The sequence below is a fragment of the Neopelma chrysocephalum genome, unplaced genomic scaffold, assembly GCF_003984885.1.
Source record: "Neopelma chrysocephalum unplaced genomic scaffold, ASM398488v2 Primary Assembly neopelma1_42, whole genome shotgun sequence".
Classification (NCBI taxonomy): Eukaryota; Metazoa; Chordata; class Aves; order Passeriformes; family Pipridae; genus Neopelma; species Neopelma chrysocephalum.
In genome coordinates, this window is record NW_020897700.1 from 3,059,245 (window position 1) to 3,085,885 (window position 26,641).

Below are 26,641 nucleotides of genomic sequence, written 5' to 3' on the forward strand. Positions count from 1 at the left end.
TAACAGAAAAAAGCTCTGCAAAGGAACTACAAATCTTCAGTTTCCAGATTTGAAACCTTTTTCTCTTTTCTAGTGAAGGAGAGCATTTTAGAGCATACCTGCCTGCTGTGAATTTATTTGATCCTTTCTTCTCCAAAGCACCTGTCAAGTGCTCTGTCAGCTCCAGATGCTTTCACCAAGCCCCACTGGCTCTGGTTTTCCTGAGCTCGGGTGCCCAGCTGGCCCCAGCAGTTTGATTACTAAAGAGTGGGAAGAAGCAGGGATCTGAGATTGATTTTAGGTCTAAATTCAAGCTCTCAGTAAATGTGTTTCCTTTTAATTGCAATCTGCCCATCAAACTGATAATTCCCTAATGAATTTGTGTAATAGGACAGAAAAATTTGTCTTTTCAAAGTAAATCCTGAAGCTGATGACTTTATTAATGAAATTAAAACTGCTACAGCAAGGATGTTGTTAGACATGATATTTTGGAACGGAACTGCACAATGGTACATGGTATCTGCCAAATAAAAGATTAAGACCCAGCAGCAGATGTACAGAAATGCCTTAGTTTAAGACGATTGGTATCCAGGCCTATGGACTTAGCACATTTTTCTCTAATTACAGCTTTTAATAGCTTCATTTGTAATGTTGTTCTTAATTACACTTGACAAAGAAACATTAAATACTCTAGTATATTGTCATAAATGATTTTATCTTGCTTTTTTCTTAGTGCTTCTTTTTTACCAGACAGTTAGCAACTCTGATTTTTGGAAAAATATAAATAGTTGAGTAGAATCAAATGTGTCCTTGCATTTTTCCAAAAGCAAATAGAGGATATTTGTCACCAGAAGATGGAATTATGGATGTTAAGGCACTAAGGCTACTTTAAGTCCTGTGTGTCACTGCTATATAAAGCTATTGGCCTTGGTTTTGGCAGGTGAGGGTTCAAGTTATGCTTTGCAGATGAGGTTTTCTGTTTCACAGTTGGATATTTGATCACTGATCTTGAAGTACTCTAAGGGTGGTTAGAGTACTGACAATATTCTAAATGGCCTTGAAATTGTTTTTCTTCTCCTCTTATGACCATCAGCTAAAGGATTTGTCCGTTTGTTTGCAACAATGAATACCACAATAGATATAAATGCAGGACAAAATGGAAACTTAACAGTTGAATATGACGCATATCCAAAACCGAAGGAAGAAGTCTGGATGTTCATGAATGAAACATTACAGAATTCCTCAGACCATAATGTCAAGTTCAGGAGCGTGGGTAATAACAGGTAATATGCATGACTGTAAGTGCTATTGATTTCACTTTGGAACAGTAAACTAGAGTCTGCTCTGGAAAGAGGAAAGTGGAGATGGTGAAAAAATTGTTACTATAGAAGATCTTTTAGTACATGTGGCTTGCCGCAGTAACTGGTGCAAAGTCTGCTAACCTAGATATGGAATAGCATTGAGCTAACCACACCACCTGAGGACCAGCATGCTGTATGCTCATGACTCGCCTACATTCCTGTCCAATGAGCAACAATGAGAATTTAGAGTTGTTTGTGTGCAGAAACTCCCTCTGCTGCTTCAGCAGACCCCATTGCTGTAGATAAAAGCTTGTGCTTTTATTTCTGCTATGCACTGTTCTTCCCTGATCCCTGGTCCTCCAAAAATCCAGTGAAGCACCTAGCACATGTGGTCTAGGTTGTAAATCTGGGTTCCCTCCTCAGTCAGAAGAGGAATAGGTGGTGGTGCCTGCGTGAGGTCTGAGCCTGGTGCTGAGCTGTCACCAGGCACACATCTGGGTGTTGGAAGTCGCAAAACTTGTGGGAATTAGAAGTGCAAGGGCTGTTGTAATGCAAGATAAGAGTGCTTGCATGGACTGTGTCTGCAGAAAATGACACGCTGTTAATTCCCTCCTCAACTTCCGTGCAGCAAGCTGTGTGCCATAGTAATGCTTAATTTTTTTCTTTTTAGTTATACAAGTGAACTTCACCTTACACGATTAAAAGGAACAGAAGGAGGCATTTACACATTTTTTGTGTCCAATTCTGATGCCAGCTCCTCTGTAACATTTAATGTCTATGTGAAAAGTAAGTAAAGTGAACAGTCTGAAATATTTCATTATCACAGTCGTATTTTATACAACATAATGTATGCACAAGATGTCACAGAGTGGTTCAGCATATGAGAGGCTTTCTGAAGTGAACCACATGCTGGAAAACTAAATGTCAAGATATAAAAGTGCAGAGTATTTACACAAATCCACGTAGTATCCAGCGTGACCTTACATTCTAGCAAACATATTCCAGAGATTACCAGAGAGCAGCTAGGTAGTCTATACAGAAAAAAAACCCTGTAGCACCTGGAAACACAATCTCAAAAATAAGTATGTAACATAAACCTTTAATAATTTGAGGTGGAACAGGATATACAGGGATTATAATTTGCATTTTTGTCAACCAAGTAAAGATATTAATTGTTCTTAATTTGTTTGACTTGAATTTGAATGCTTGTCAGGGGAATTACTAACATTTAAATGCCTTTTGGCATCTAAATACTTCTGTATAATAATATAAATCACCATTGCTTAAGAGAAATCTGCATAGCTTTACAAATATGTGTGCTGTCATCTTTGGGATGTGCTTATTAAGAAAGAGCATTGGCTTCAGTTCCAAATAGCATTCTTCAAGACAAAAGCTAAACTTCAAAAGTAAATCAATGAAACCTTCAGAAAACCCTGTCCTTAGCAGAATACTTAGGGTATTTCATTCTCTCAGCAGACAGATATTGGCAGCTGCTAAAGGCCAGGCTTAAGGAAAATTAAACCAAGAGGGGACTGTAGGCAAACTGGAGAAACTAGGGCGAAGTAGGCAATGATGCCTTTGAGCCCAGCAGGAGGAACTGTATAGAAAGTAAAGGAATGTGCTGTAAATGCAGTTTTGTGTTGCTGCTATGCTTTAGCAGCAGTGTGTCCTTTTCCAGGCATAGCTGTATGAAGAGGACTATCAAGACTTCCACAAATGCATCAAGTCCTAGATATTAATTTCTGAATTCTTCTCATTTATCACTGAAGATGAACATTTGTAGCATCTCTATGCAGTGACATAGTTTGGGTCAGAAATGTCACTTGAGCTCCTTTCAGAATGTGGTATTTCTTCTTTCATTTCTGAATGTTGTCATTTGTATTGTACCTTTTCTGTTTCCTAGCTGTGATTTCTGAGATGAGGGCACTGGTGACCTCAGATGTCCTTTATCTCAGTGAATGAGTGTGGGTTACAGTCATGAGGGATAATTCTAGTATTTAACAGATTAATGGAGCAAATTGTTGAGCCAGAAGTTTAATTTCTGTGAAGGAATGGGAGAAATTCCAGGTTACCTGTGGAACTGTTAGTTCACATGAAGTTGGATGGTGTTTTCCAACTCACAATGTCATACATGTGCTTGGAGCTAGAGGCTGTTCATGGTTCTCCCAGCTCTCCCAGGCTCTGCAGGCTGCTTGGACATAGTCTGGGCACAAGAACTCAAAAAAACTAGCCAAAAATAACCTAAAAAAACCAGTTTTGTCATCATCAGGTGTCAGTTCTCAATGCAGATCTCCATGTTGCTGCTTTTGAGGTATGTGCTACTTGATAAAAGCTGAAAATCCCTGTAGATCATGGTTAGAAAACCAGACTAGAAAGAAGATGGTGAAGCAAGATGGACAAGGCAAGAGGGAACATAGACAGTTTAGTTCTTCTGAATGGCTTGTCCATACAACCAGCAAGTCTGTTTCCTTCTTGCTTCAACTACTGGTCTTGTAAGTAGGAAGATCAGTCTTGGGATGCCCTGAGGACATTTAAGCAGTCCCATGGAGCACATGTTACCACACACTGTGGCCCTGGGCAGACTGCAGCCATTGCTGAAGCAGATAGATTTGAAGCACTTGACTTAAAAAAGGGTTTTTTGGCATTTTGACTAAGCTTCTGCAAACTTTTTTTTCATTTTGGAAAGAAGAGATAAATAGATTGGTCTTTCTAGGGGTTTCTTTTTAACAAAAATAACCTGTTTTCACTGGCTTGTAAAATGCTCATCATTTAGGTATGATACACAAACTGCATGACAACATACTCTATTATTTGACATAGCAGAGTAATTGCCAAAGGTAGGTTATATGTGGGTTGGTTGTATCCTGATCTTATGGTGCATCCTGACCTGGCATCGTTGTCAGGGATTTTGCATAAATTGCTTGGATGTAGATCGTGATGTTTACACGTCTGTCTTGGGCAAGTAATCAGCAGAAAGTAATCAAACAGGTAAAACAGGATACATAATCAGCAGAGAATGTCTTTGCATAAACAGAAGTCGATGCCAAAACATTTGCTGAAAGACATGAAAAACCCAGTGCAGAAATACTTTGCTTGGATTTAAGCATATTTAGCAATTGCATATGCTAGTCTGAAATAATACTAAATTGCTTTAAGAAATAGTATAGTAATTCATAGTAAATGTGACATAAAGTAAGTAAGGAAGGAGCTCTGAAATTAGGAGTCAAAAAGAAAATTACAGCTTGACATGCAGCATACTGTACTCAGTTACAATTAAGATATTGTAGAAATCTCCAGAGTGGCAAGGTATGGTGCATCTAGCAATTAGCGGAGGAATCTTCCAACTAGTAACTGAGTTTAGTGCAAAATAATATCTGAGCTTAATTATAGTCAACCAAATATTATCTATGCAGTTGGGGCTCATGCTGCAAAGAGAAAACTGGTCATGGTATTATAGATCACATGAAGCCAAGCTCAGCTGTTTTCCTCTTGTTGAACTAAGCAGTGAAAAAGTGAGGAGTCACCATGATATTGTAAAAAGATTTGTTCCAATCCAGAAATTGTAGATCCAGGAGGAAAGCATTCTCTCTTTGTCTGGGATGACTGACAATACCTATTAAGTGTTACTTTTTAGACATTCACTTTGTTAAGAATGAAGAAAGGGAAATTGGCAATAAAAAGAAATTAAATGCAAAATTCATGATACAGTACATTGAATTAAAATACAAGTGACCTCTTATAAGTCATCTTTGTTACATTTAGAATAAATTAATCAATGTAATCAATAAAAGCTGAAAAGCAATTAATAAACTTAGTGAAATTAGAAGTTTAAGACATTTAATGACCAATTACAGAAGGCAATATGCATATATGCTGAGCGATGTAATGAAGTGTTAAATATTTAAAGGGTTAAAGCCAAAACAATAAGCAAAGTCTAGTCATTACGATTCTGTCTGATAGCAGGGGTAATAAGGCAGTGAAAGTCATAAAATCTAGTACAGTAAAATCCCTTTTAAAAGGAAGATGCTTGGTGACAGCTTGGCATCTGTTTGCAGAGGCCAGTCGATCTTTGCTCCAGCATCCCCTGGAGGACCTACATTGGTGGTTGAGGAAGATGCTCTGGCTGCCAGAAAGGGGTGCAGGTGCTGAGACACATATGTGGCCTGAGCCGACAAAGGCACAGCCTGGAGGACGGCAGTAGCAGCAGTAGCAGCCGACTCAGTCCTCTTGGGTACTGGCTTAGGGGGCTCTTTGCTGCCTCAAGTGAAATGCATCCCTTAATTTCTTTGAGCCAGGGAAGCTTGGGAGCCCTCAGTGCTGGTGGGGAGAAGCTGATCATGCTAATTGCCACATCAAAGTGCTTCACCAGGCACATGACAGGTAGAACTGCTCTTAGGTCATCTGTTCTCAGAGGCTGCTGCAGCTCAGCTTCCCATGCCACCAAGGCTGGACCACTCTGCCTGGGCTGCTGGAGGCGTTAACCCTGCACAGCCTCTTGTTTCCCTCCATTGCTGCAGGATAAGTCCACATGAGATCATGGCCATGTGAAGAGGCTTTTATTGCACTAGGTTTTTACAGTGGAAAGAGCCTGACTAATATGGGCATTTTTGTTTCCCTCACTCAAAGTCAGAAGATGTTAGATGCAGAACAACTCTTGCGCAATATTTTTACCAGGGCTTAATGCTCATACTGCTCTTATATTTGACTTGTCATGTCTCTCATTTCTTGAGTTATGTTGTGCTATAATGTTGCCTAAAACATAGCATACGCCTAAACAAATAGCACATGGGTAACAGTTTAGCTAATTACAATTTCACAATCCAACCATTTTGATTGGAGTTTCAGAAATGTGAATTACATGTATTCTGTGAGCACTGAGGCTGGATGAGATGCTGTGTGCTCTCAGAAAATTCCTCACCAAATGAGTAATGCTGAAAATTAATCTCAACATTTTACAATAATGTTTCGTTCTTGGTGGTTTGCATAAAACACACACGGATTTAGAAATGAAAGAACATTTGGTTCCTGTAACAAGTCATGAGGAGATGATATGTGATTGAGAATATACGTGTGCTTTATTGCTTTTAATTTAATCAGCGAGTAGAATATTCATTAAAAATGAACACCATACAGTCTTTGTACATGGATTTTTCCTGAAATAAATTTGTGTTTTCCCACTGCAGTCTATACAGCTTCGCTACTTTCTAGAATTAGAAATTCCTCTTACATTTCTATAAAGCTGTATTAGCTGATAAGGGACTCTTAACTTGTACCTATCAGGTTAGCAGCATCATTGCTTATAGTTTTTTTTCATTGGCTTTTGTTTGGGTGATTTTGCAAGGAAGCTAAGGTAGTTATGGGAAATAAAACCTGTAATTCAAGTTTCACCAGGAAAAACATCTTGCTCTATTGGTGGTGCCCTTGGCTGAAGCCTGTGACATTGGACTAATGACTCTGAAGTCCACCTGACTGCTCTCATTTCCTCCCATACTTGAAACAGCAGCTCCTGAACCAACTGCAGGAATAAGTCCTGTTCAGGATGTATGTGGCAGAAGGCATCGGCTGAATGGATTGCTTTCTAAACTACCAGAGCAATCACAAATTCTCATTTGGAAAGCTGATACATTCTGCCAAACATTAGTTTCCTCTACATGCAGTGTTTCAGAGAATCAGGCAGTTGGGCATTTCATTAGCAATATCTAAGAGGGATGTCTGTCCTCTGTGGGATGGGGTCTGCACTGGTTGCCTTGCACTGTAGTTCCTTTTCTGGCTGCGGTGGTAATATTTAATACACAGGGCAGATGTAAGAGGGATGTGGTTTGACAGATTTAGTACAATTATAACGGTGGAGAAACTGTCCTTTTTTTACAGGCGGGTAAAGTCATGCCATGCAGAAACGGGAACTGCACTGTTGTTCCAAGCACACAATTCTTTGGGTTGTTTAATCTCTGAGCTTTGCTGGTTTAGGATCTTTCATCCAACCGAATACTCAGGGGAGATAAAGTATTCTTCTGACATCCAGCCAAAACATTCAGTGTAAGAGCTAATATTTTCACAAATGTTCAATTTTTGTAGGACACCAGTTCAAGCCTGGAGATCCTTGAGCATGAGAAACTCTTGCTCACCTGAGCGATTCCATGGATGATGAGGCACACAGGTTGCTGGGGTGAAGAGCAAATAGTAGTGCAAATTCTGTGTTCTCCTAATGGATGACTCTTGTTTTTGTTTATTGCAGCAAAACCGGAAATTCTCACTCTGGATATACTTGGCAATGGTGTCCTTCAGTGCGTAGCAGCTGGATTCCCAGCCCCTACCATATACTGGTATTTTAGCCCAGGAACTGAGCAGAGGTGAGTTAAGTAAACAGGAGTTTCCAAAGGTGCAACACACCCAATTTCTACTTAAAAATTAAGAACATAAAATGACTTGGTAAAAGTTATGTTCAAACGTTGCATCACTGTTTTCATCATTTTTTGTATCACATTATTTGCAATGGTTTGTGAAAAGGCAGGGATATGTTTCATTTTCCCCCTTTGCATTCTGTCCTTGAAAGGAGAATAACCAACACTTTCTCCTGCATAAAAGGCAAACTTTCTGCTGCAAGCTAGCTATGGTTTGTATCACTTTGGCCCCAAATGACACATGTTCTCTATGCAATTTCACTGAATGCCAGTCATGGAATCACTTGTGAATAAGGCTGTTATAATTTGTTTTATTGTGTAATGAAGTAGTTTTTCAAGACATAATGTAATTAGATTTCCATTCACATGAAACATATGACAAGTATACAAGTCCAGAGTGGTTATGAATAAAACCTGATGTTTAGTCATCGCATTTTTAAAAAGATTGTAGAGTTTCACTGTGAAGTGAGCATTTGTGAAGCAAGTTTTAAGGTTCTGGTTTACTTCCACCATAGCTGTAGGTCTCGTACTAGCAAGTCATGGGTCTCCCTCCCACCTGTGTAATTTGTTTTATGTCTGAAATAATTGTTATTTCATTAATTGTTTTAAACAGTACCTTTTTAAAAATCTTAAATGTGTGCTCATGTATCAATGTGTGCTTCATTTATCAATACATGATATATGAAGGAGAAGCAGCATCTTAAGGGAAAAGAGGTGGCTAATTTTTGACTGCATATAAGCTTGATGGTGTTTTATGTACATCATGGACTTTTTTTTTTCTGTAATAAGATGATGCTTGCGGAAAGTTTTCAGGAGTAGGTAATAGACCATAATTGCTTGAAGCTGAAGTTGGAGGTGCAGGTTGAATGGTATAAAACCCATAGTGAAGTTTCAGACCTATAGGTATTTCTAACCAAAAGCAAATGCAAAGACATCATGGTCTCCAGCTGGGTCAGGCTGGGTTTATGTGTCAGTTTCTCCCACTGCATTAAAGACAATGAGACATCATGAGCAGGCTGTTTGGAGGATAAGAGCTTCAGATGAATCCCTTTGTAGAGCAGTGTTGTTTAGTTACCTGTTGGTGGCATTCCAGATAGCAATCCATGGCAGGTAACTGTCAGTATTGTTTCTCCCAGGTGTTTTGATTCACCGACAATATCTCCCATGCTTATCAAAAGTGGTTACACGAATTCATCAGTGCCATCATTTGAACGAATCCGGGTTGAAAGCACAATTAACACCAGCGTGTTCAGGAGCACTGGCACCGTGTGCTGCGAGGCCTCCAGCAATGGGGACAGGAGCTCTGCTTTCTTCAACTTTGCTATTAAAGGTAATGGCTGGGGTGAATGAGACCATAAAACAAGGGTGTCCTGCAGCTCTTTCGGTAAAAGGATTTTAAGTGGTTTACCTTTGCCATAAGAAAGTTGACGGTACTGTGGCTGAGTGTATGATAACACACTATGTTACATACTCTGGCTGTCAAAGCATTGCTTTAATTTTTCAATTAATATTGTGTTACCATCCTTTTATGGCTCCAGATCTGCAGTGCAGTAGGTAGCTGGTTTTATTCTGTCTGTGCAGCCCAGGGGCAAACCACATACAGCATTACCCCGTCTTTCCTTCTCTCTCTCCCTTTTCTTGTCATTGTCTGTTTTGACTATTTAGGCCATCACTTTTTTTTTTTCAAGGAAAGATTGCATTTTATTTTAGGTTTTTACAATGTCTCAGGAAAAATGCAGTCCCAAACTTGCCTGGAGCTCAAGGGTCCTGCTGTTGTAAAAGAAGTAACAACAACATACTGCAAAAAGGCTTATGAGTTTTTTTAGCAGTATTTGTGGGTTTGTGGGGGAAAAAAGCACTTGAACCTAGATGATTTGAAATGTGCGTGTAAAACTGTACTCTTCTTTGTGAAACCAAATGTTCTGCTTCGTTTTTACTCTGTTACACCCAGATACAACATACAAACAAAAACGCCAGATTTGGGGCAGATGGGTTGTACTGGAATGGTATTCCTTCGCTACTCGGCACAACCTCTACTTGTAAAGACTGTGCTGTAGAAATTATACTTGCAGAGGAGGGTGCAGGGGAAGAGAAGAAATTAGGACTCCAGAAAAAAGCTTCTCTCTTTAACTTAATTTGACTGAGATCATGCAGACCCCTGGCATTAACTGATCTTGGTGTCACACCCCCTGAATTGATGAAGCTGAGACTCCCAAGGCATCAGACTGGATGGTTTCTGTACCAGCTCCGTCTCCCACAGCTCATTCAGAAAAGACATTCTGATATACCTGAAGCACATCTGGGAAAGTCAAAACCCTAAACTGAGTTTCACAAAAAAGAACTAAGGAAAGGTTTTCACCTGTATCTTTTTAATATAGTTTTTCTTGTTCAGTATTTAAGCATAATTTTGTGTTTCTTTCCAGAGAAAATCCGTACCCATACCCTTTTCACCCCTTTACTAACTGCATTTGGAGTCGCTGCAGGACTGATGTGCATCATAGTCATGATCCTGGTGTATGTATATTTGCAGGTAAATTCTGAAGCCCTTCTGCCTGAGTTAGAAAAGTGTGCGAGCTGCCTGTGGAGGCTTCTGTAGTGACAGCCAATCTCTTTCTTTTCCAGAAACCCAAATACGAAGTTCAGTGGAAAGTTGTTGAGGAAATAAATGGAAACAACTATGTTTACATAGACCCAACACAACTTCCTTATGATCACAAGTGGGAATTTCCAAGAAACCGTTTGAGTTTTGGTTAGTTTAGGTTTATTTAACTTTATCTGCAAGGTGAAACCTCCAGGTCTCATAGGAGACTTTGGTCAAATACAGCAGGGTTTTGTCAAAAAGATGTTGTGCAATAATCCAGATAGTGATAATTGCTCATTCTTACCTTGGGACAAAAAGCAAGCAGGCGCATCTGCAATAGCTTCTTTGATATCAAAAAATAAAATGTTGAGCCCTTCAGGAGGAAGTACTCCAAGTCATTACAGAGTATTTTGTTTGCCTTGCTAGGTAAAACCCTTGGTGCTGGAGCTTTTGGAAAAGTTGTTGAAGCCACTGCTTATGGTTTATTTAAATCTGATGCTGCTATGACAGTAGCAGTAAAGATGTTGAAAAGTAAGTTACTGTAGTATACTCACCAATTTTTTCTCTCTTCTATCTGGTCGGTGTGTTATGTACTGAACATTGTGCTTTGCCTTGCAGCAAGTGCCCATTTAACAGAAAGAGAAGCCTTGATGTCAGAGCTTAAAGTGCTGAGTTACCTTGGAAACCACATTAATATTGTGAATCTGCTTGGAGCTTGCACTATTGGAGGTGGGGCTATCAACACATTATTGATTATTTCTGTTCCTTTTTTATTACCAGGAGGATGAACCTTGTGACAAAGAATCCAAGATGCTGGTTATAAGAAATCTTAAATACATTCCATGCTTAGACAGGTTGCAGATCATCATGAATATCACCTGTGATTTAGGAATCCAGATTTTAGCCTCATCCTAAAACCAGTAGTAAGACCACTGTAGTTGCAGCTAAACAGGAAGGTTGCTTTTATTGTCTTTCATATGAACCATTGTGTGCTTTCTTCTTGAGATATGACATAATGTACAGTATAAATTTTTTCTCTCACGCACTCTTTCTCATTAGTGAGAACTGGTGTCTTGTTGGTATCCATGTTGAAGTCAACAGGCCTCTCTTGTATAGTCTTCCAGTCTTCTGTTTAATCTGCAAATGTGTCTGCGAAGGCACCACTCAAGTTACAAATTCTAAGCAGCAGAAAGTTGAGAAAAATAATTTTCCAAATAAAGTATTGCACAACCCTAATGTTTCACATTTAATATTAACTTAATAAGTTTGTTTTCATACATAATAAAAGCTACAAAACATCTGAAGTGTTAATACAGAATGATAGAGACCTGTACTTTTAATAGCTGTGCATTTTAATATGAAAGATGGCGTTGCTTCTTACTCAAATATATGTTCTTTAAGTTTCTGCTTAATTTTTCCAAGAAAAGGAGCTTGTAAAAATTCATAGTTTCAGACAAAGGCAAAACATTTCTCACATTTAATGATTTAAAAATAGAATGAAACAATTTTGTTCAAGCAGTCAACAAAGTAGAATCACTGGCCTAAGTGCATGTGTCTCAGCTGAAAAAAATGTGGTGTTTGTGAGAAAACCCTGCCAGAAACACTGTTTTTGCTATTATGAAAGCTATGGTTTTTAACTGCAAAAAAATGGAAATAAACTAGTGAGGTTAGGAAACAATGGTACAGAATAAACTCAGAGATGAAATAACGCAATGCAATTACATATTCAAGATCCATAGCTGGAATCATTCACTCAGAAGACACATATTTGATCTATAAACATCCGTGCTGAAGATGACTTGATTCTCTTTTCTGATTTCATTTTAATATTCTAAGACCTTGTGCAATGTAGTTCTCTGTCGCAGCAGGCTGTTCTGTTTGAATGATTTTTCCTATTATACTGCAGAATATAACACTCTACATCATTTCCAAAACATTACTGAAGGAGTGTGAAGCTCTACTGTAAACACAAGTGAATCAAAAGGATTAATGTTTGAAGCTTGAATTACTCTTAACGTTTGGAACAAATAACTTCCTTCAGGAAGTGAGCAAAATCAAACAGATGTGTCTGGCCAGAAACATTATCACACGAAGAAAGAGAAAAAGACTTGTTTGTTTAATTTTTGTACAGTGTAATGCTATTGAGGGGCAGAAAATTAATTGGGACACAGCTTTAGCTGGACCATGGTTGTTCATTTGTGAAAGGGAAGATGCTGGGTTACATTTCTATAACTTTTCAAGTCTAGACAGTGCTAGGCAGTGTGATTTTTTTTTAATAGTCCAGCCTGTGTGCTTCACTGAATGCTGTCTTTATGTAGGGTTTACTGCTTTGAAAACAATATTCACCAGCTTTATAAACCTTACATGCATCTACAGGTCCCACTCTGGTCATTACAGAATATTGCTGCTATGGTGATCTTTTAAATTTTCTGAGACGGAAGCGAGATTCATTTATTTGCCCAAAACATGAAGAACACGCAGATACAGCAGTTTATGAGAACCTTTTGCATCAGGCAGAGCCTGCAGCGTAAGTATGACCTGCTGAAATGTACTTGTGTTTTTAGAAGATTGGGAAGGAGGAGATATCAAAGTTTGTTAGAGATAAGAGGTGTGGAGAAACCTTTCATGAAACAGGCTTTGAATATTCTTTGCTGCACAAGGAAGCAATTCAATTAAGAGATAATTTGTACAGTCGGTGGTTTATTCTAACAGAGTGCAATTGACTGTATACACTCTCTGTTTTATTTCTTTATCAAATTTTCTGCAGTTATTTTATGCACTTCCTTGGTTCCAATCTTCATATGTATTTGTATTTGCTGTTCCCATTTAACACTGGCAGTGCTCATTTAGCAGCATGAATTACAATTCCTCCGGTGTTGGGATGTTAGTACTCTGAACTCTACCGAGTTCCTGCCTTCAGAAATTACTTTTACAAAATCAAACCAGTGCCTTACAGTGTCTGAGGCAGGCTACTACTCACAGCTCACTACATTTTGTGATGAAACAACCCGTTGTCACAATTCTGAGATTGCTCTTGTACTTTGTTTTTTTTCCAGTTATTTCATCTGTATATTTTTAACTGCTCCATTTTAGATACCATCCCAGGGTTGTTCTAAGTGCATTTCCAAGCAGACTTCCTTCCCTTTGCAAAGTGAGGGAGAAATAACTTACCAAAACCTAGAGTCTGTTACAATACCTGCCCATTCTTAGTCTATTTATTGCCACAGTGGGCCCATTACTTTGTTGGCAGACACAAAAGAACCAGGCAGACCCATAGGACATGGTAAAGTCCTTTGTCCCAGTAACATAGTACTGTTTGTGCCATGGCAATAGATGGATAGCTGGGGATGCCCCATAGGGGTTGAGGTCCCTGAGGTGATGAACATAAAGCTGTGATTTGCCATTGGAGGTGTGCCCTCTTCAGTGAAGGGATCTCACTGTTTGAGCACATTTTATAAATTGAGTTATTAATAGGAGATTATTTACCAAATACTCATATTAGTATTTACTGTAAAGTTGTACCTGGTGAATAATATATCAAAGATGTTTCTGATGGTAACTAAAACTGTTGGTGATCTCATTGCTCCTTTCCATGTTAGCTCTCTGGCTGCATTTATTGGACATAAACTAAACACATATGTCAGGCTAAGGAAGTATATGAGTTCTAATGACAATGAAGTGAAAAATGCCAAAGTACATCCATCATTTCTAAAGGTGCCTAACTACTTATTTATAAATCATACAGTATGAAAATCTGTACATTTGAATTATACAGGGCAGTAAGGAAATTTAGATTTCAAAGAATGTAGCAGATGGCTATCCCAAGCCTCAGCTGATTTTTTGAAATACATATGAATCCCCTATGGAACTTGAGAATCTCTGCATTTAACATTTTTTACTGTTTGTATTCCACATTTCAATTGCCAATTGAGCTGCTGAAATATTCTGGTAGAAGTTGGCCTAAGCAGAAGAAGGAAGCATTAGCAGATCCTGTGAAACATCTGGATGTTATTTTATAGAGAGTGAAATTTGTATAAACAGTATTCATGTGAAAGATTTTGTTTGCTCACCTGAGCCAAACTCCAAACTTTGAGATGTATCATTAACTGTATTGTCAAGCCTCTCTTTCTGTACAGGCATTTCCTCATCTTTTTCACGCATCCATTAGTTTCCAATCTACTGATGATTTGTAAAGCAATATATTCAGAAGGTTGGCATGACCTTGGCTTTTTGTTTGGATGGCTGTTGAGACCTTTTTCACTAAACCATGTTTCATTTGATCTGCTGCCTTTACAGTGATGCTGCCAATGAGTACATGGACATGAAACCAGGAGTGTCATATGCAGTCCCACCAAAGGCTGATAAGAAACGACCTGTGAAGTCCGGTGAGTTAAGTGACAAGGAATTCTGTTTGCTGGTGGGAGTGCAGAAAGAGGGGCTTCATAGATTTTTTCAGTTTTATCATACTTGTCTCTCATGAATGGGGGCAATTAAAACTCAGTAATTGGTATGAGAAGGTGTGAAAAAGAACAATATGCTAAATTACAGTGTCTTGTATTTCTCCACACTTAAATGGAGTATCAGGTGATGGGCTATTTATGTGACTCTAGACTAGTACTTACTCAAATAACTCTTTTGTTTAACGTTAACACAACTCATGTTTCTACATGATTGCACTTGCTCAACTCAAAAGCTGTTTTTGTTTATATTCTGTAGGATCCTACACTGATCAGGATGTTACCCTTTCTATGCCGGAAGATGATGAACTTGCTCTAGATGTTGAAGATCTGCTAAGCTTTTCTTACCAGGTGGCAAAGGGCATGAGCTTCCTTGCCTCCAAAAATGTAAGTTAAGAATTTTTCAGAGCTGGACAGAACCAATATTTTTTTTTATCTTCTTTAGCATCACTTTCAGTGTTCTAATGTGATCCATGTGTTTAAATGCCGAATATTTCTATGTTCTTTTCAACAAGCACTGCAAACTGGTACACTCCCTCTCATACCTGAAGCTTTGCCTAATGGTGGAGTTCCATACTGTGCTTATTGGCCAAAAGTGATGTTTTATATGCCATAAAACAGAATATAGGGTGCACAGTAGTCAATGTGAAGCAGTGCTATTGTATATCCACAGTTCAGGCTAGTAGAATCAGTGCAAAACTATCTATTTGCATGAGTTTTAAACAGTGCTGCACCTGCTACTTCTCTCATGTAGAATACTGCCATAAACAGGGGAGCTATCACGTTATGTGCTTTTTTTGTACGCATGGCTTAATTCACAGGAGATGTCTTGATGTTTAATTTTCTGGAAAGATAAAATCAGCTGAGAGACCCACAAAGAATCTTTTTTGGCTACGCTGAGCATAATAGACATTTCTCTGGGTTTCTTAGGAGAGGTATTGCATAACAGAAAGGGATTTATAAAGAATAGGAGTCTTAAGTACAGCATAATTAGGATTTTCCAATGGTTATTCTCACATTTTATTGGAAAAATGCCATTTAACATGTAAACACTGTAACTAATGTAGACGCAGGATACTACAGGTGCACCTAGGATAAAATGCAAAACCAAATTTAGGCAATTTAAGGAAAGAAAGGTAATCCTGGAGTCCTGTGTTACTATTGGGAAATGCATCTCAAATTCTGCTGCAAGGAAAGTGCACAGTAAAACTTGCTTTTGCACTTGTTTTTTTTCTCCCACTGTTCCTTCTTCCAAACCAAACCATAAACTTCTCTTTAGTTTATTTTTCATCTATCAACAGGTTCAAAACAGGCCTGACATGCAAACGTATTATGTTACAGATTTTAATGATGTTCACCATGCTCCTGCATCCTTCACTATTCAGAACATCCGGTGCTGAGCACACATATTCTGTATTTCTTCTATTTTCCTATAAAGTAGCCCCAGGATTCACTATATATCATTCCCAGAAGACTTTTTCTTCATAGTCTTTCCATTTTCACAAACAGACACAGTGGCGTTGAGTAGCAAAGGCAATAATGAATGTAACATCACCTCACTTCACTTTGAGATTGGGAAGTAATGTGCAGTATCACTTTGGCAGTGCAGAATTAACAGCTATATCAAGAATTAAGTTGCAGTGTGCTAACATGTTAGTCTGCTTGGTCCTCTTTAGTCGTTGTGTATGTACATGCATTTAGCTTCAGCTAGGTAATGCAGAGTAGCGTGGGCTGATGGACAAGGTGCCTCAGATCGCCTCAAGTCCTCGAGGAAGGAGGGTCCATGCAGACCTGCAGTGCAGAGTACCCAGCTGCACTTCTGCAATTTCCTTGCCTATGAAGTCTGTGCAGGAGTCGGTGCAGGAGCTTGTTCTGGGAGGGTAATTGCCTTAAGCACATGATGCCTTAATCACAAGACAGGGCTTCCTCTGTTGGACAAAGTCTTTATTCAATGCAAACTGCACTGATTCTGGAGGAGCAAGGCAGAGTCATACGGATGCTTGGCCATTTCATCGCCATCCTGCTTCAGAGCGGTTATGTTCTCAGCTTTATATATACGAAGTGCAGAATATGTTACATAAGGAGCTGAACAAGAGTCCTCTGAGACAGTAGTTGTCATTAAAAATACTTCCTTGTGTAAGCATGCTAAAGCGGCTGCAGGTTGCTTATGCAATTTGCAGTTATTTTCTGAGCTTGATTTGTGTAACTCTTGATATTTTAAGTCATTTTTAGTAGGGAATTCTGAAAGCTTTGTATTTCAAGGAAAAAAGAAAAATTGAACTATCTTCAGGGTTTTTTTAGATAGATGTCACCTGTGTACTATATGCCATTTGTAAAGCAGAAGCTTAATACTCTCCTTTCCAGATGGAGAAAGAAATCATTTTGTTAGAGAACCATGTCCATTCCCTAACAAACACACAGGGACTCCACAGTTGCATACAAAGAAATACAACTTCTGGGAAACTCAGGCAGTCTTCTGTAGCTGCGCACGTCTCAAGTGAAAACTGGAATATAAGCTAGCTAGGTCACAGAATGCATGACTGTCCACTGAAAGACATTGGAATGTGAAAATTTCCAGTATTTTCAAATATTTAGGTCTGCTTATAAAGCTTTCCTAGGTATTTAGTAATTCAGGTTTTCCAGAGAAGTATTTCTGAAATGGAATTCGGTTTAATGTTTGTGTGCTTTGAAGTTGTTACCATAATTTTCCCTATTTTCAGCTTTGCAGCATTTTCCCCTCAACCACAATAGTTATTTAATAGACTATTGGAATTATTGTGGAAACAAACCACATTTCCCCCCTATTTCTCCTTTATTAGGAAGTAAGCCAGTGATGATTTTGATAAAAAAGAGGGGAAAAATGCATTATATTTTAGCTGAAAATGTGGAACACTGAAAAATTCAAAGTGACTGCAAGTGGTCTTTTCTAAAATAAATGCATAGACAACCTCAAAGACATGGATCAATGTCATGATTGCAAAGATACTACACCAGAATGTTTAATCATCTGAGTAAGCTTATTAGCACATGGCTTTCAGCTTGCCATAAAATGCATAATGTAGTAACTTATATAGCTAAGTAAACATGTAACCAAGCAACAGCCATTTAAAGATATTATAAAATAGCTTTGTTTGTTTTTCTGTTTGTTATTTAGTGCATTCACAGGGATCTGGCCGCAAGAAATATTCTTCTAACTCATGGTCGAATCACAAAAATCTGTGATTTTGGCCTGGCAAGAGATATAAGAAATGACTCAAATTATGTGGTCAAAGGAAATGTAAGTATATATGATACTTTATCCACTTGTTTTAAGTTAAAGGAGTTCCTGTTGTCTTGACAGGCAAAGAAAAGTGTTTCTTAGTTAAATGGAAATCTGGATTTCCCAGTTGTGGCATATATCCGTGTTGGTCAGGAAGGTTAGGAGGGGCAATTTCTGACATAATGTGCTGACAAAACCTGGGGTATATGCATGTTGTTGTACTGGAGTACCGATGAAACCTCTAGAGGGGTACAAAGACACTTTGAAGTGATGCACATTACCTTGGCAGCACTTGAAGTCCTTTTTAAAGTGCTAGTCCAGTAAAAAGAGTCCTACTGCAAAAGAAAGTTGAGCTTTTCTGTCGTTAAGCTGGAGAAGTGTGTATAAAGTGTAGGTATTTTGCATCTCAAACTGATTTATGCTGCTTGGATTACTTAGTCTGTGTCATATAGGTGCAGCCAGCTGCTGCCTTCAGACTACACATGCTTTCACTTGAACTGTTTTTCAAAGGAGAGAAGATGCAGCGAGGCAGCTCTCCTCCCCAGCCCAGCTGAGGGCTCCGTGTTCAGTGGCTGGTCATTAGTTAGGGATGTGACAACAAAGGAACTGAAGCTTATGTGGCCTGTCTTAGGGCAAACTGATAAAGAGAGAAAAATCCCACACCTGAGCATCTATCACCGAAGGGGTGTGCCACATTCAACTTGAGACAGTCCATGGCACCTCAGGTGTTTGAGATATCTGCTCTTCTGCTGTCACCCAGCAGGCCTTTATGTCTCAGGCCCTTATCAGCTATGGAAGAGACGGGTCTATTAGTTTTCTTCAAAACAATGTTGGCAGCAGCCACTGGTTGCTTAGAAGTTGGGATGAGGGAACAGTAGGAGCTGAAATAATTCAGGAATGGCTGCCCTGACGAAATACTGGGTAGCATTTAGTGTAAGAAAGCTGCTTTCAGGCTCAGGGGTCAGGTCAGGAGCTTCTTGATCAGCAAAGGCTCCTGGTAATAGGAGGTTCAGACTAGCAGCTCAGGAGGGAAATGTGCTATAGATAATTAATTTTTACTTGTCTAGGCTATCCTTTAAGTTTCCTGAGTTCACAGAATTACAGAATCATAGAAGGACCTTCAAAGAACATCCAACCCCCCTGCCATGAACAGGGACATCTTTTGCTACACCAGATTGCTTAAAGCTGCATCCAACTTGACATTGACCATTTGCAGTGATGACATATCCACCACATTTCTGGGCTACGTGTTCCAGTGTCTCACCACCCTCCTTGTAATTTTTTTTTTCTTTGTTTCTAATCTAAATTTATGCCCTTTGAGTTGAAAACTTATCCTGTTACTACAAGCCCTGATAAAAAGTCCCTCTCCATCTTTCTTATAAGCCCCCTTTATATAATTAAAGGCTGCAGTGAGGTCTCCCTGGAGCCTTCTCTTCTCCAGACTGAACAACATCAACTCTTTCAAACTTTCTTCATAGGAGATGTCTTCAAGCCCTCTGATCGTTTTCATGGCACTCCTCTGGACTTGCTCTAACATGGCCACAGTCATTCTTGCACTGGGAATCCCAGAACTGATGAGTCATGCAAAAATATTTATTAGTAGGCTCAGTTTGCTTTGGCAAAACTTATCAAAGAGTTGCCTGAGAACAGGATTTTACATAGCCAGAAAGGGTGAGAGGAGGACATGCTGCAACTGCCTGGGGAGAGAGGAAGCAGTGGCTTCAGGAGGCGTCTAATTGCAGCTGGTATGATCTTAAAGCAGATTGGGGCTGTGGCATCATTAGCTGTGGGCACTGCTTGGGAAGCAGTGCTGCTGACAGCAGCTGGGTGCTTGGCCAAGAAACATTTTAGCTGGAAACAAACAGCTCTGGTGAGCCATCCCTTGGCACGTGCTGCCTTTCCTCCACTTTGCTTCTTTTCCTCTCCATTTTCCTCCTTTTCTGTTTGGTCTCCTTTCCTTACAAGACATCAAGGCTATTCTCTGTGGTATGGTTGAAATGTATCTTTGGACACATTGTTGCAAGACCATTTGAAATGAAGAGGTCTGGTTTCTTCTAAAGCAGGACAAATGAGATTAGCTTAGTTGGTTAGAGCATGTTGCTAATGACACCAAGGTTGGGGGTTTGATCCCTGTATGGGCCATTCACTTAAGAGTTGGACTCAATGATCCTTGTGGGTCCCTTCCAATTCACAATATTCTGTGATTCTGTGAATTGATGAAATGTTTAGGACAGTTAAGGACTGGCTTCTACAGTCAGACAAGGAAAGGGCAAAGCAAGGAGAGGAAGGTGAAAGCAAATGCAAAGTGTCCTTTCTTCTGCTCCAGTTAGCATTCATGAGGGATGTGTCTATCCCCACACAAACTTAGGAAAAATCACAGAATCATAGAATTGTAGGTTGTAAAAGACCTTTAATGTCATTGAGTCCAACCGTTAACCCAGCACTGCCAAGTCCACCACTAAACCATGTCTCTAAGCCCCACATCTACAAATCTTTGAAATATGTCCAGGGGTGGTGACTCCACCACTTCCACAGGCAGCCTGTTCCAATGCTTGACAATCCTTTTAGTAAAGCACTTTTTTCCTGATATGCAATTCAAACCTCCCCTGGCTCAAGCCAAGGCCATTTTCTGTGGGCCTGTCTCTTGTTACGTTGTAGAAGAGACTGTTCCCCACCTTGCTATGGTCTCCTTTCAGGTAGTTGCAGAGAGCACTAAAATCCTTGTAAGATTTATGTTCCAGACCCTTCACCAACTTTATTACCCTTCTCTGGAAACACTCAAGCACTTGAATGTGACCTCACCAGTGCTGAGTACAGGGGGATGATCACTGCCCTGATCCTGCTGTCCACACTATTTTGGATACAGGCCATGATGCCATTGGCTTTCTCGACCATCTGGGCACACTACTGGCTCGTGTTCAGATGACAGTCGACCAACACCCCCAGATCCTTTTTTGCTGGGCAGCTTTCCAGTCACTCTTCCCCAACCCTGTAGCACTGCTTGGGCTTGTGGTGACCCAAGTACAGGACCCAACACTTGATCTTGTTGAACCTCATACAGCTGGACTCAGCCCATCAATCCAGCCTGTCCAGATCCCTCTGCAGAGCCCTTCTGCCCTCCAGCTGATCAACATTCCTGGCCCAAATATACATGTTAATATATATATGAATTCTAATTTGTCTACTCATAGACTGAGGGACCCCTGGTGGCCTAGTGGTTAGGATGCGGCACTCTCACCGCTGCGACCCAGGGTCGATTCCTGGTCCCCCAGGCAGATGGAGCTCATTAGCCCTGTGAGGCCATCCATCTGTGAGAAGGTCACTCTAAACAAACCTACGTCCTGAGGACCTCACTGCCATTGTCCAAGCTCGCTTGGCCCCGGCAGATGAACCTTAGGATTAAAGGGTGGGCTCAGTTCAGCGCATGCTGTGTCTCACCTAAAAAATCCATTGCGCAGGCTGGAAAGGTAAAAGACCTTTCCCAAAATCTTCGTTCACGAAGACTGGCCATACACTCATAGACTGAGGAGCTAAAGCAGATTTATTGACTGTTGATTAAAGCCTCAAAGTGTCTTGACTATGTGAATCTCATCTATGTGCCTATGGCAGCTAGTCCACGAAAGTAGACTCGCATGTTTGATTGAAGAACCATGTCACAGTCATTTATATTATTTTCCTCAGACTTCCTGTTACCCTTTATTAACTAGACAGAGGGAATCCAACAGTGTCCAAGAAATCAAGCAATGTAGTGCAAGCAACTACATTCGTTCAGTAGACCCACAGAAAGGTAGACCAGTAGTGATGCAGCACTTGGAGACTCTACATTGTTAAGATTTTCATTTTTGTTGGATATTTCTACTTCTTGATTTTACAAGCATTTAAAGCACATAAAAATAGAAAAGGTTAATTTTATCTTGTAAATTCTGTCTGCCTTATGTCCAATGTCTTAATTTATTCCCTTTTCCCTGGAAAGGCTCGTCTTCCTGTGAAGTGGATGGCACCCGAAAGTATTTTCAATTGTGTCTACACCTTTGAGAGTGACGTGTGGTCTTACGGGATATTGCTTTGGGAGCTCTTTTCTTTAGGTAAGCTCCTTGAAGATCTGTACTTCAGATCTGTTTCATTTTGGGGTTTACTGGAGATGCAGAAATCACATTGCTCATCTGCTTTCTCAACAGGAAGCAGCCCTTATCCAGGGATACCTGTGGACTCCAAGTTCTATAAAATGATCAAGGAGGGATACAGGATGTTTAGCCCTGAGTGTGCACCGCCTGAAATGTAAGCAAGCAATCAGCACCTCTAATCATCTAAATATCAGTAATGATGCATTCTTGCATTAAGGCTCATTGCACTGCCCCATTGTCTTTTTTTTTAAGTTCTTTTCATGTTTTAAGTAATTCATGTACTCTAACGAGCAGAATACATGCATGTGTTACAAGCAATGAAATACACTCATGCCTTGTGCCATCTGATCACTTTTTCATGGCATCTGCTCTGTGTCAATAAATTACTGACAGATCACAGTACATAATTAAACATTTTTACTTCAGATAAAGTCAGTGAGATGTATCACCAGACTGTACAGCATCTGCATTTGTGCTGTACTTCCTGACAAGAAGGACTGGCAAGAGGACTGGCTACTGATCTTCATTAGCTATCCCTAATTCACTGTTTTGTAAATGGATTGGCATTTAGCAAGGTGTCAAAGAAAACTGTGTCCAGAGCCTCCTATTAGTATCGAGTCTTCCCTTGTCACAAGCACAGGTGTTAGCAACACCATTCCTGTTCTTAAAAGTTGTTTAAAGAAGATGGGACTGGGTCACACTTTTCTTTAAAATGATAATGGAGGCAGGATAAAAGCTCTAAGGACTTCCTCATGAGCAGTACTTAATTTCAGTATCTTTACAGGTATGACATAATGAAGAGCTGCTGGGATGCTGATCCTTTACAAAGACCCACATTTAAACAAATTGTACAGATGATAGAGCAGCAGCTTTCAGATAATGCCCCCCGGGTAAGTTATGGATCAAGCAGTTTCAAGCAAGATGTTATACTAGAGCAGAGAGCCCAGGCACTTATTTCCAGTATTATTTATGTAGCTTTGCACTGTCAGTTTGAGTTGTAGGAATGATATCTGGGCGACTCACTTCTGCTTGGCTGTATCATTAGGCAGTAGTTGGCTAAGCCCACACCAAAAATGTACCAGCTGGAGGAGACTCTTTGCATGATTGATGTTTCTCACTCAAAATAGACCTGTCACAACAATTTTGATGTTACAACATGCAATTGTACTACATAAATTCTTTTATCCTGAACTATGAAAAATTCTATTAATCTGGGAAACAGAAATGAAGTATGTTTAACTTTTATTAGAAATGTTTTCTGGATGAAGAGGTGGAGCTTTCGGTGCACCTCTGCATCTTCTCACTTGCCTTCCTTAGTTCTATTTATATGACCTTGGAGGTATGTCATGACAAACTGTATTTGCTGCTCTTTTGACGGTTCCTGAGTAAAAGCTTATTCTGAGTGGGTTAACTGGACAAAACAGTCTAAAGAAAAATTGGAGGCACATGAAAAACTTGGATTTCTCTCTCCATAACTTTGTGTGTTATTGGGGTTTGAAAAAGTATGTTTTAAAACCTGGTTTAAAAATAAAGCTTCCCTTTACCTTCTGGATGCCTTGTTTAGGCACAGAGTACATGGCTTCCTGACAATTTGAGAAAAGAGGAAACTGAAAGCTGCTGGTGTTCAATTGCATCCTGTAGTGTATTTTTGGCAGGTGCAGGCATTACTAAAACAAAAGCAAGAATGTGAAGGAAGTATTAGTGAGGTTTCTGGGGGAGTTTAGTAATAACCTGAGCTGTGTTTTTTCGAGTTCAGTTGAAATTTGGCATGCAGTTTGAAGCTGTGGTGTTGTTGAGATTGAGATTCTTGTTTCTTTAAAAGAGCAGTTAAGCCCAAGACCTTTTGAAACTATTTTGGTTTGAAACACCTGAGCTGGAACCCTTCCATGACGGTGTGTAGCGTGAAAAGGCTAGGAAAGGAGAGCTCTCCAAGAAGGCATGAAGGGAGCAGTCTGCAGAGTACTGACACCAGTCTTTGGCTTCTACAGGTTTATGCCAACTTCTCAACCCCACCTTCCAGTCAAGGAAACGCTCCAGATCACTCAGTGAGGATTAACTCAGTGGGTAGCAGTGCTTCATCTACTCAGCCTCTCCTGGTACGCGAAGATGTTTGAGTGGCTCCTCTGAAGAAGAGGAGCTCAGAGCTGTTTGTATTGTGCAGGGGGTGAGAGAGGAACGACTTCAATATTTTCTCTTACTTTTACTCACTACTACCACTGTGTAGCTGAAACATTGTTGTAATACTGTCCTTTACCATGCACTGTTACACATAAACTTAATCTGCTGAGCACGGTTACAGGCATCATTACAGTGTTAACTGAAGCTGTATATATTTTGCTGTGTTGTGTGTATTTGCAGTAGAGAGCCAGATGTGAAGGAAAAACCAACCAACAAAAGAAATCCTGAGCCAGGATATGGAATGAGATGAATGTAGATCAAACCAAATCTGCAGTGATCCTTCTCTGGATCTGTGCCTGGAATGCGTACAGTCATTTTCTAGTTAATCTTGTTTTGCTGAATTTAAGAAATAAACAAATATTAAGTTAATGGCTTTGCAAACCCCTTTCCACGTCCAGCCAAGCCCGAGAAGCTTTCCCTGGCAGGTATCATAGATTGGAGGCCGGTGAGGGCACTGTATGTACCTGAGAAAGAGGGGTGAATGGACCAAGACCCTTCCAAAGTTCATCTGCACAGCTGGAAACCCTCCTGGGAGGTCTGGGGTTTGAACCAGAGGAGAAGGGAAAAAGAGTATGGATCTTCATCTTTTTTTCCCACCTGCACTGTCAGCCTTGCAAACCACTTGCAAGATTTCCATGGATATATGCACTACTTCCCACTGGCGCATTCCCTGCCGGGATAAAGCTGCCCATCATTGGGTCTCACTCCACCGTGGAGGCTGAACCATTCCTGTGCCCTCCTGTCTTGAGAGCCCAAGGGCTTTGATGTTTGTTTTGCTAATAGTTATGTCTAAAAGTGTTCACCAAAGATTAGTGGCCCTGCCAAATTGGTCAAAATAGAGGAGGAGGGCTGCTTCCAATAAACTGTGTGTTTGGAGGAGAGGCCGTTTAACGAGTCATCTTATCTAAGTCAGAGCAGAGCCAAAAATTTCTCTCCTGGGGGCCCTTTCTTTATCTTGTCCTACTGAGGTGAATTCTTCCCACAGGCAGTCTTGGATGGTGCTAACTGGAAAGGGCTATTTTCCCCACCCTGAGTTGTTTGATCTTTCCATGGTAGTCCAGAGAGGGTAATAAGGAAGAGTCTAACTGGGGAGTGCTGAATTTATAAATGGGATAAAAGAAAGAATCCCTTCAGTTTTCCTTGACACACAGGAGGCTTTGGGGTCAGCATCTGTTGAGCCCAGGGTTGGGCTCAAGTATTTTCTAACCCCTTTTATTCTCATCAGGAGCACTGCTAGTTCTTTTCTTCCTTTGTTTCTGACCCCTAGAAATATGTATTGGCATTGAGAGAAGCATTCATCAGAGGCAGAGTACTAGTTGAGTACCTATTTATTTACAATGCACTTAAGCACTCTGTAACTTTTACTTTACCAGGATTTTGGTTGAGTTTACATGCAATTCAAATGTATAACTAACTGCCCAAATACAAGGTAAATACACACACTGGTGGTATATTTTGGGTTACATCGAATACCACGCTCCTCCTATGACTGTGCATTTGGTTTATTGTTACAGAAATCTGTCTTTCAGAGTTTAGTCAAAAATTAGCCATTTGCACTGAACTTAGGCTGTTGCACCTTTCCAAAGTTAGCCATTTGTTTGGATGCACTCTTGTGCATACTTGTTGAGCATTTTCAGTTTAATGCTATAAAAGCTCTTTTGTAACGTGTTGGCTTTCAGAGCAATTGTAGACAAACTAGTTGTTATAGATGTCTCGGTACTTTACAGACACTTAGCTGAAAGAGGTTTGGGTTTTTTTCGTTCTTGAAATTTATATTTTTATAATTTTGGGGTTTTTGAAACTTATTTTGCAATGGCTTGGTGTTTTGAATGGGTTTATGCATTGTTTTTGTAAATATGGAAATGTAGCAATAATGTCCTTTTGACTATTCTCAGTCTTTGAGTCTCAAAAATATTTTTATATATATATATATGCAAAAGCTATATGTATAAAAATGTGTTTGAAAGTTTATTAAACACTTATGGATATGTTGCTCAGTTGTAGAATTGCAGTTCAGAAAAGTTCAAATAAATCTGTAAATACATATTCAAATGCTACTGATGTGTACCTATGTTAAGATGGACTATTTTCATGTAAGTCTTAATAAATTCTTGGGGTGAAGCAAAATCTCAGTGTCTGGCCACACACAGTTCAAGTTTGGCATTCTGAAACATTTTTGCAAATATGTGCCAGACAACCTTACTGTGTATTTGTTATGTAAGTTCTTTACCTGTGAATATATGGGACAAATACTTGGATACAGCTTTATTCTGGAAAAAATTGCAATTAGAAGATTGATCCTGTCATCTGTTGATGCAGTCTATGTGTCATGAACAGTACTTAAAACAAAGATATCTCAGT

At 39.7% G+C, this 26,641-nt stretch overlaps 1 protein-coding gene across 5 annotated transcripts in view; it reads left to right on the plus strand.

The window, feature by feature from the left end:
* The window catches only part of KIT (KIT proto-oncogene receptor tyrosine kinase), a 57,096-nt gene extending 30,694 nt beyond the window's left edge, over nucleotides 1–26,402 (plus strand). For all 5 annotated transcript variants that reach the window (XM_027676397.1, XM_027676400.1, XM_027676398.1 and 2 more), the window contains exons 6-21: nucleotides 1,073–1,262; nucleotides 1,951–2,066; nucleotides 7,516–7,630; nucleotides 8,818–9,011; nucleotides 10,105–10,211; nucleotides 10,304–10,430; nucleotides 10,689–10,793; nucleotides 10,881–10,991; nucleotides 12,639–12,789; nucleotides 14,559–14,647; nucleotides 14,979–15,106; nucleotides 17,874–17,996; nucleotides 21,952–22,063; nucleotides 22,157–22,256; nucleotides 22,887–22,992; nucleotides 24,091–26,402. In XM_027676397.1, coding sequence (XP_027532198.1) covers nucleotides 1,073–1,262; nucleotides 1,951–2,066; nucleotides 7,516–7,630; nucleotides 8,818–9,011; nucleotides 10,105–10,211; nucleotides 10,304–10,430; nucleotides 10,689–10,793; nucleotides 10,881–10,991; nucleotides 12,639–12,789; nucleotides 14,559–14,647; nucleotides 14,979–15,106; nucleotides 17,874–17,996; nucleotides 21,952–22,063; nucleotides 22,157–22,256; nucleotides 22,887–22,992; nucleotides 24,091–24,216 — 2,000 coding nt within the window. In that variant the 3' untranslated portion in view covers nucleotides 24,217–26,402. The remainder of the gene's footprint in view (nucleotides 1–1,072; nucleotides 1,263–1,950; nucleotides 2,067–7,515; nucleotides 7,631–8,817; nucleotides 9,012–10,104; nucleotides 10,212–10,303; nucleotides 10,431–10,688; nucleotides 10,794–10,880; nucleotides 10,992–12,638; nucleotides 12,790–14,558; nucleotides 14,648–14,978; nucleotides 15,107–17,873; nucleotides 17,997–21,951; nucleotides 22,064–22,156; nucleotides 22,257–22,886; nucleotides 22,993–24,090) is intronic.
* The last annotated feature ends 239 nt before the right edge of the window (nucleotides 26,403–26,641 follow it).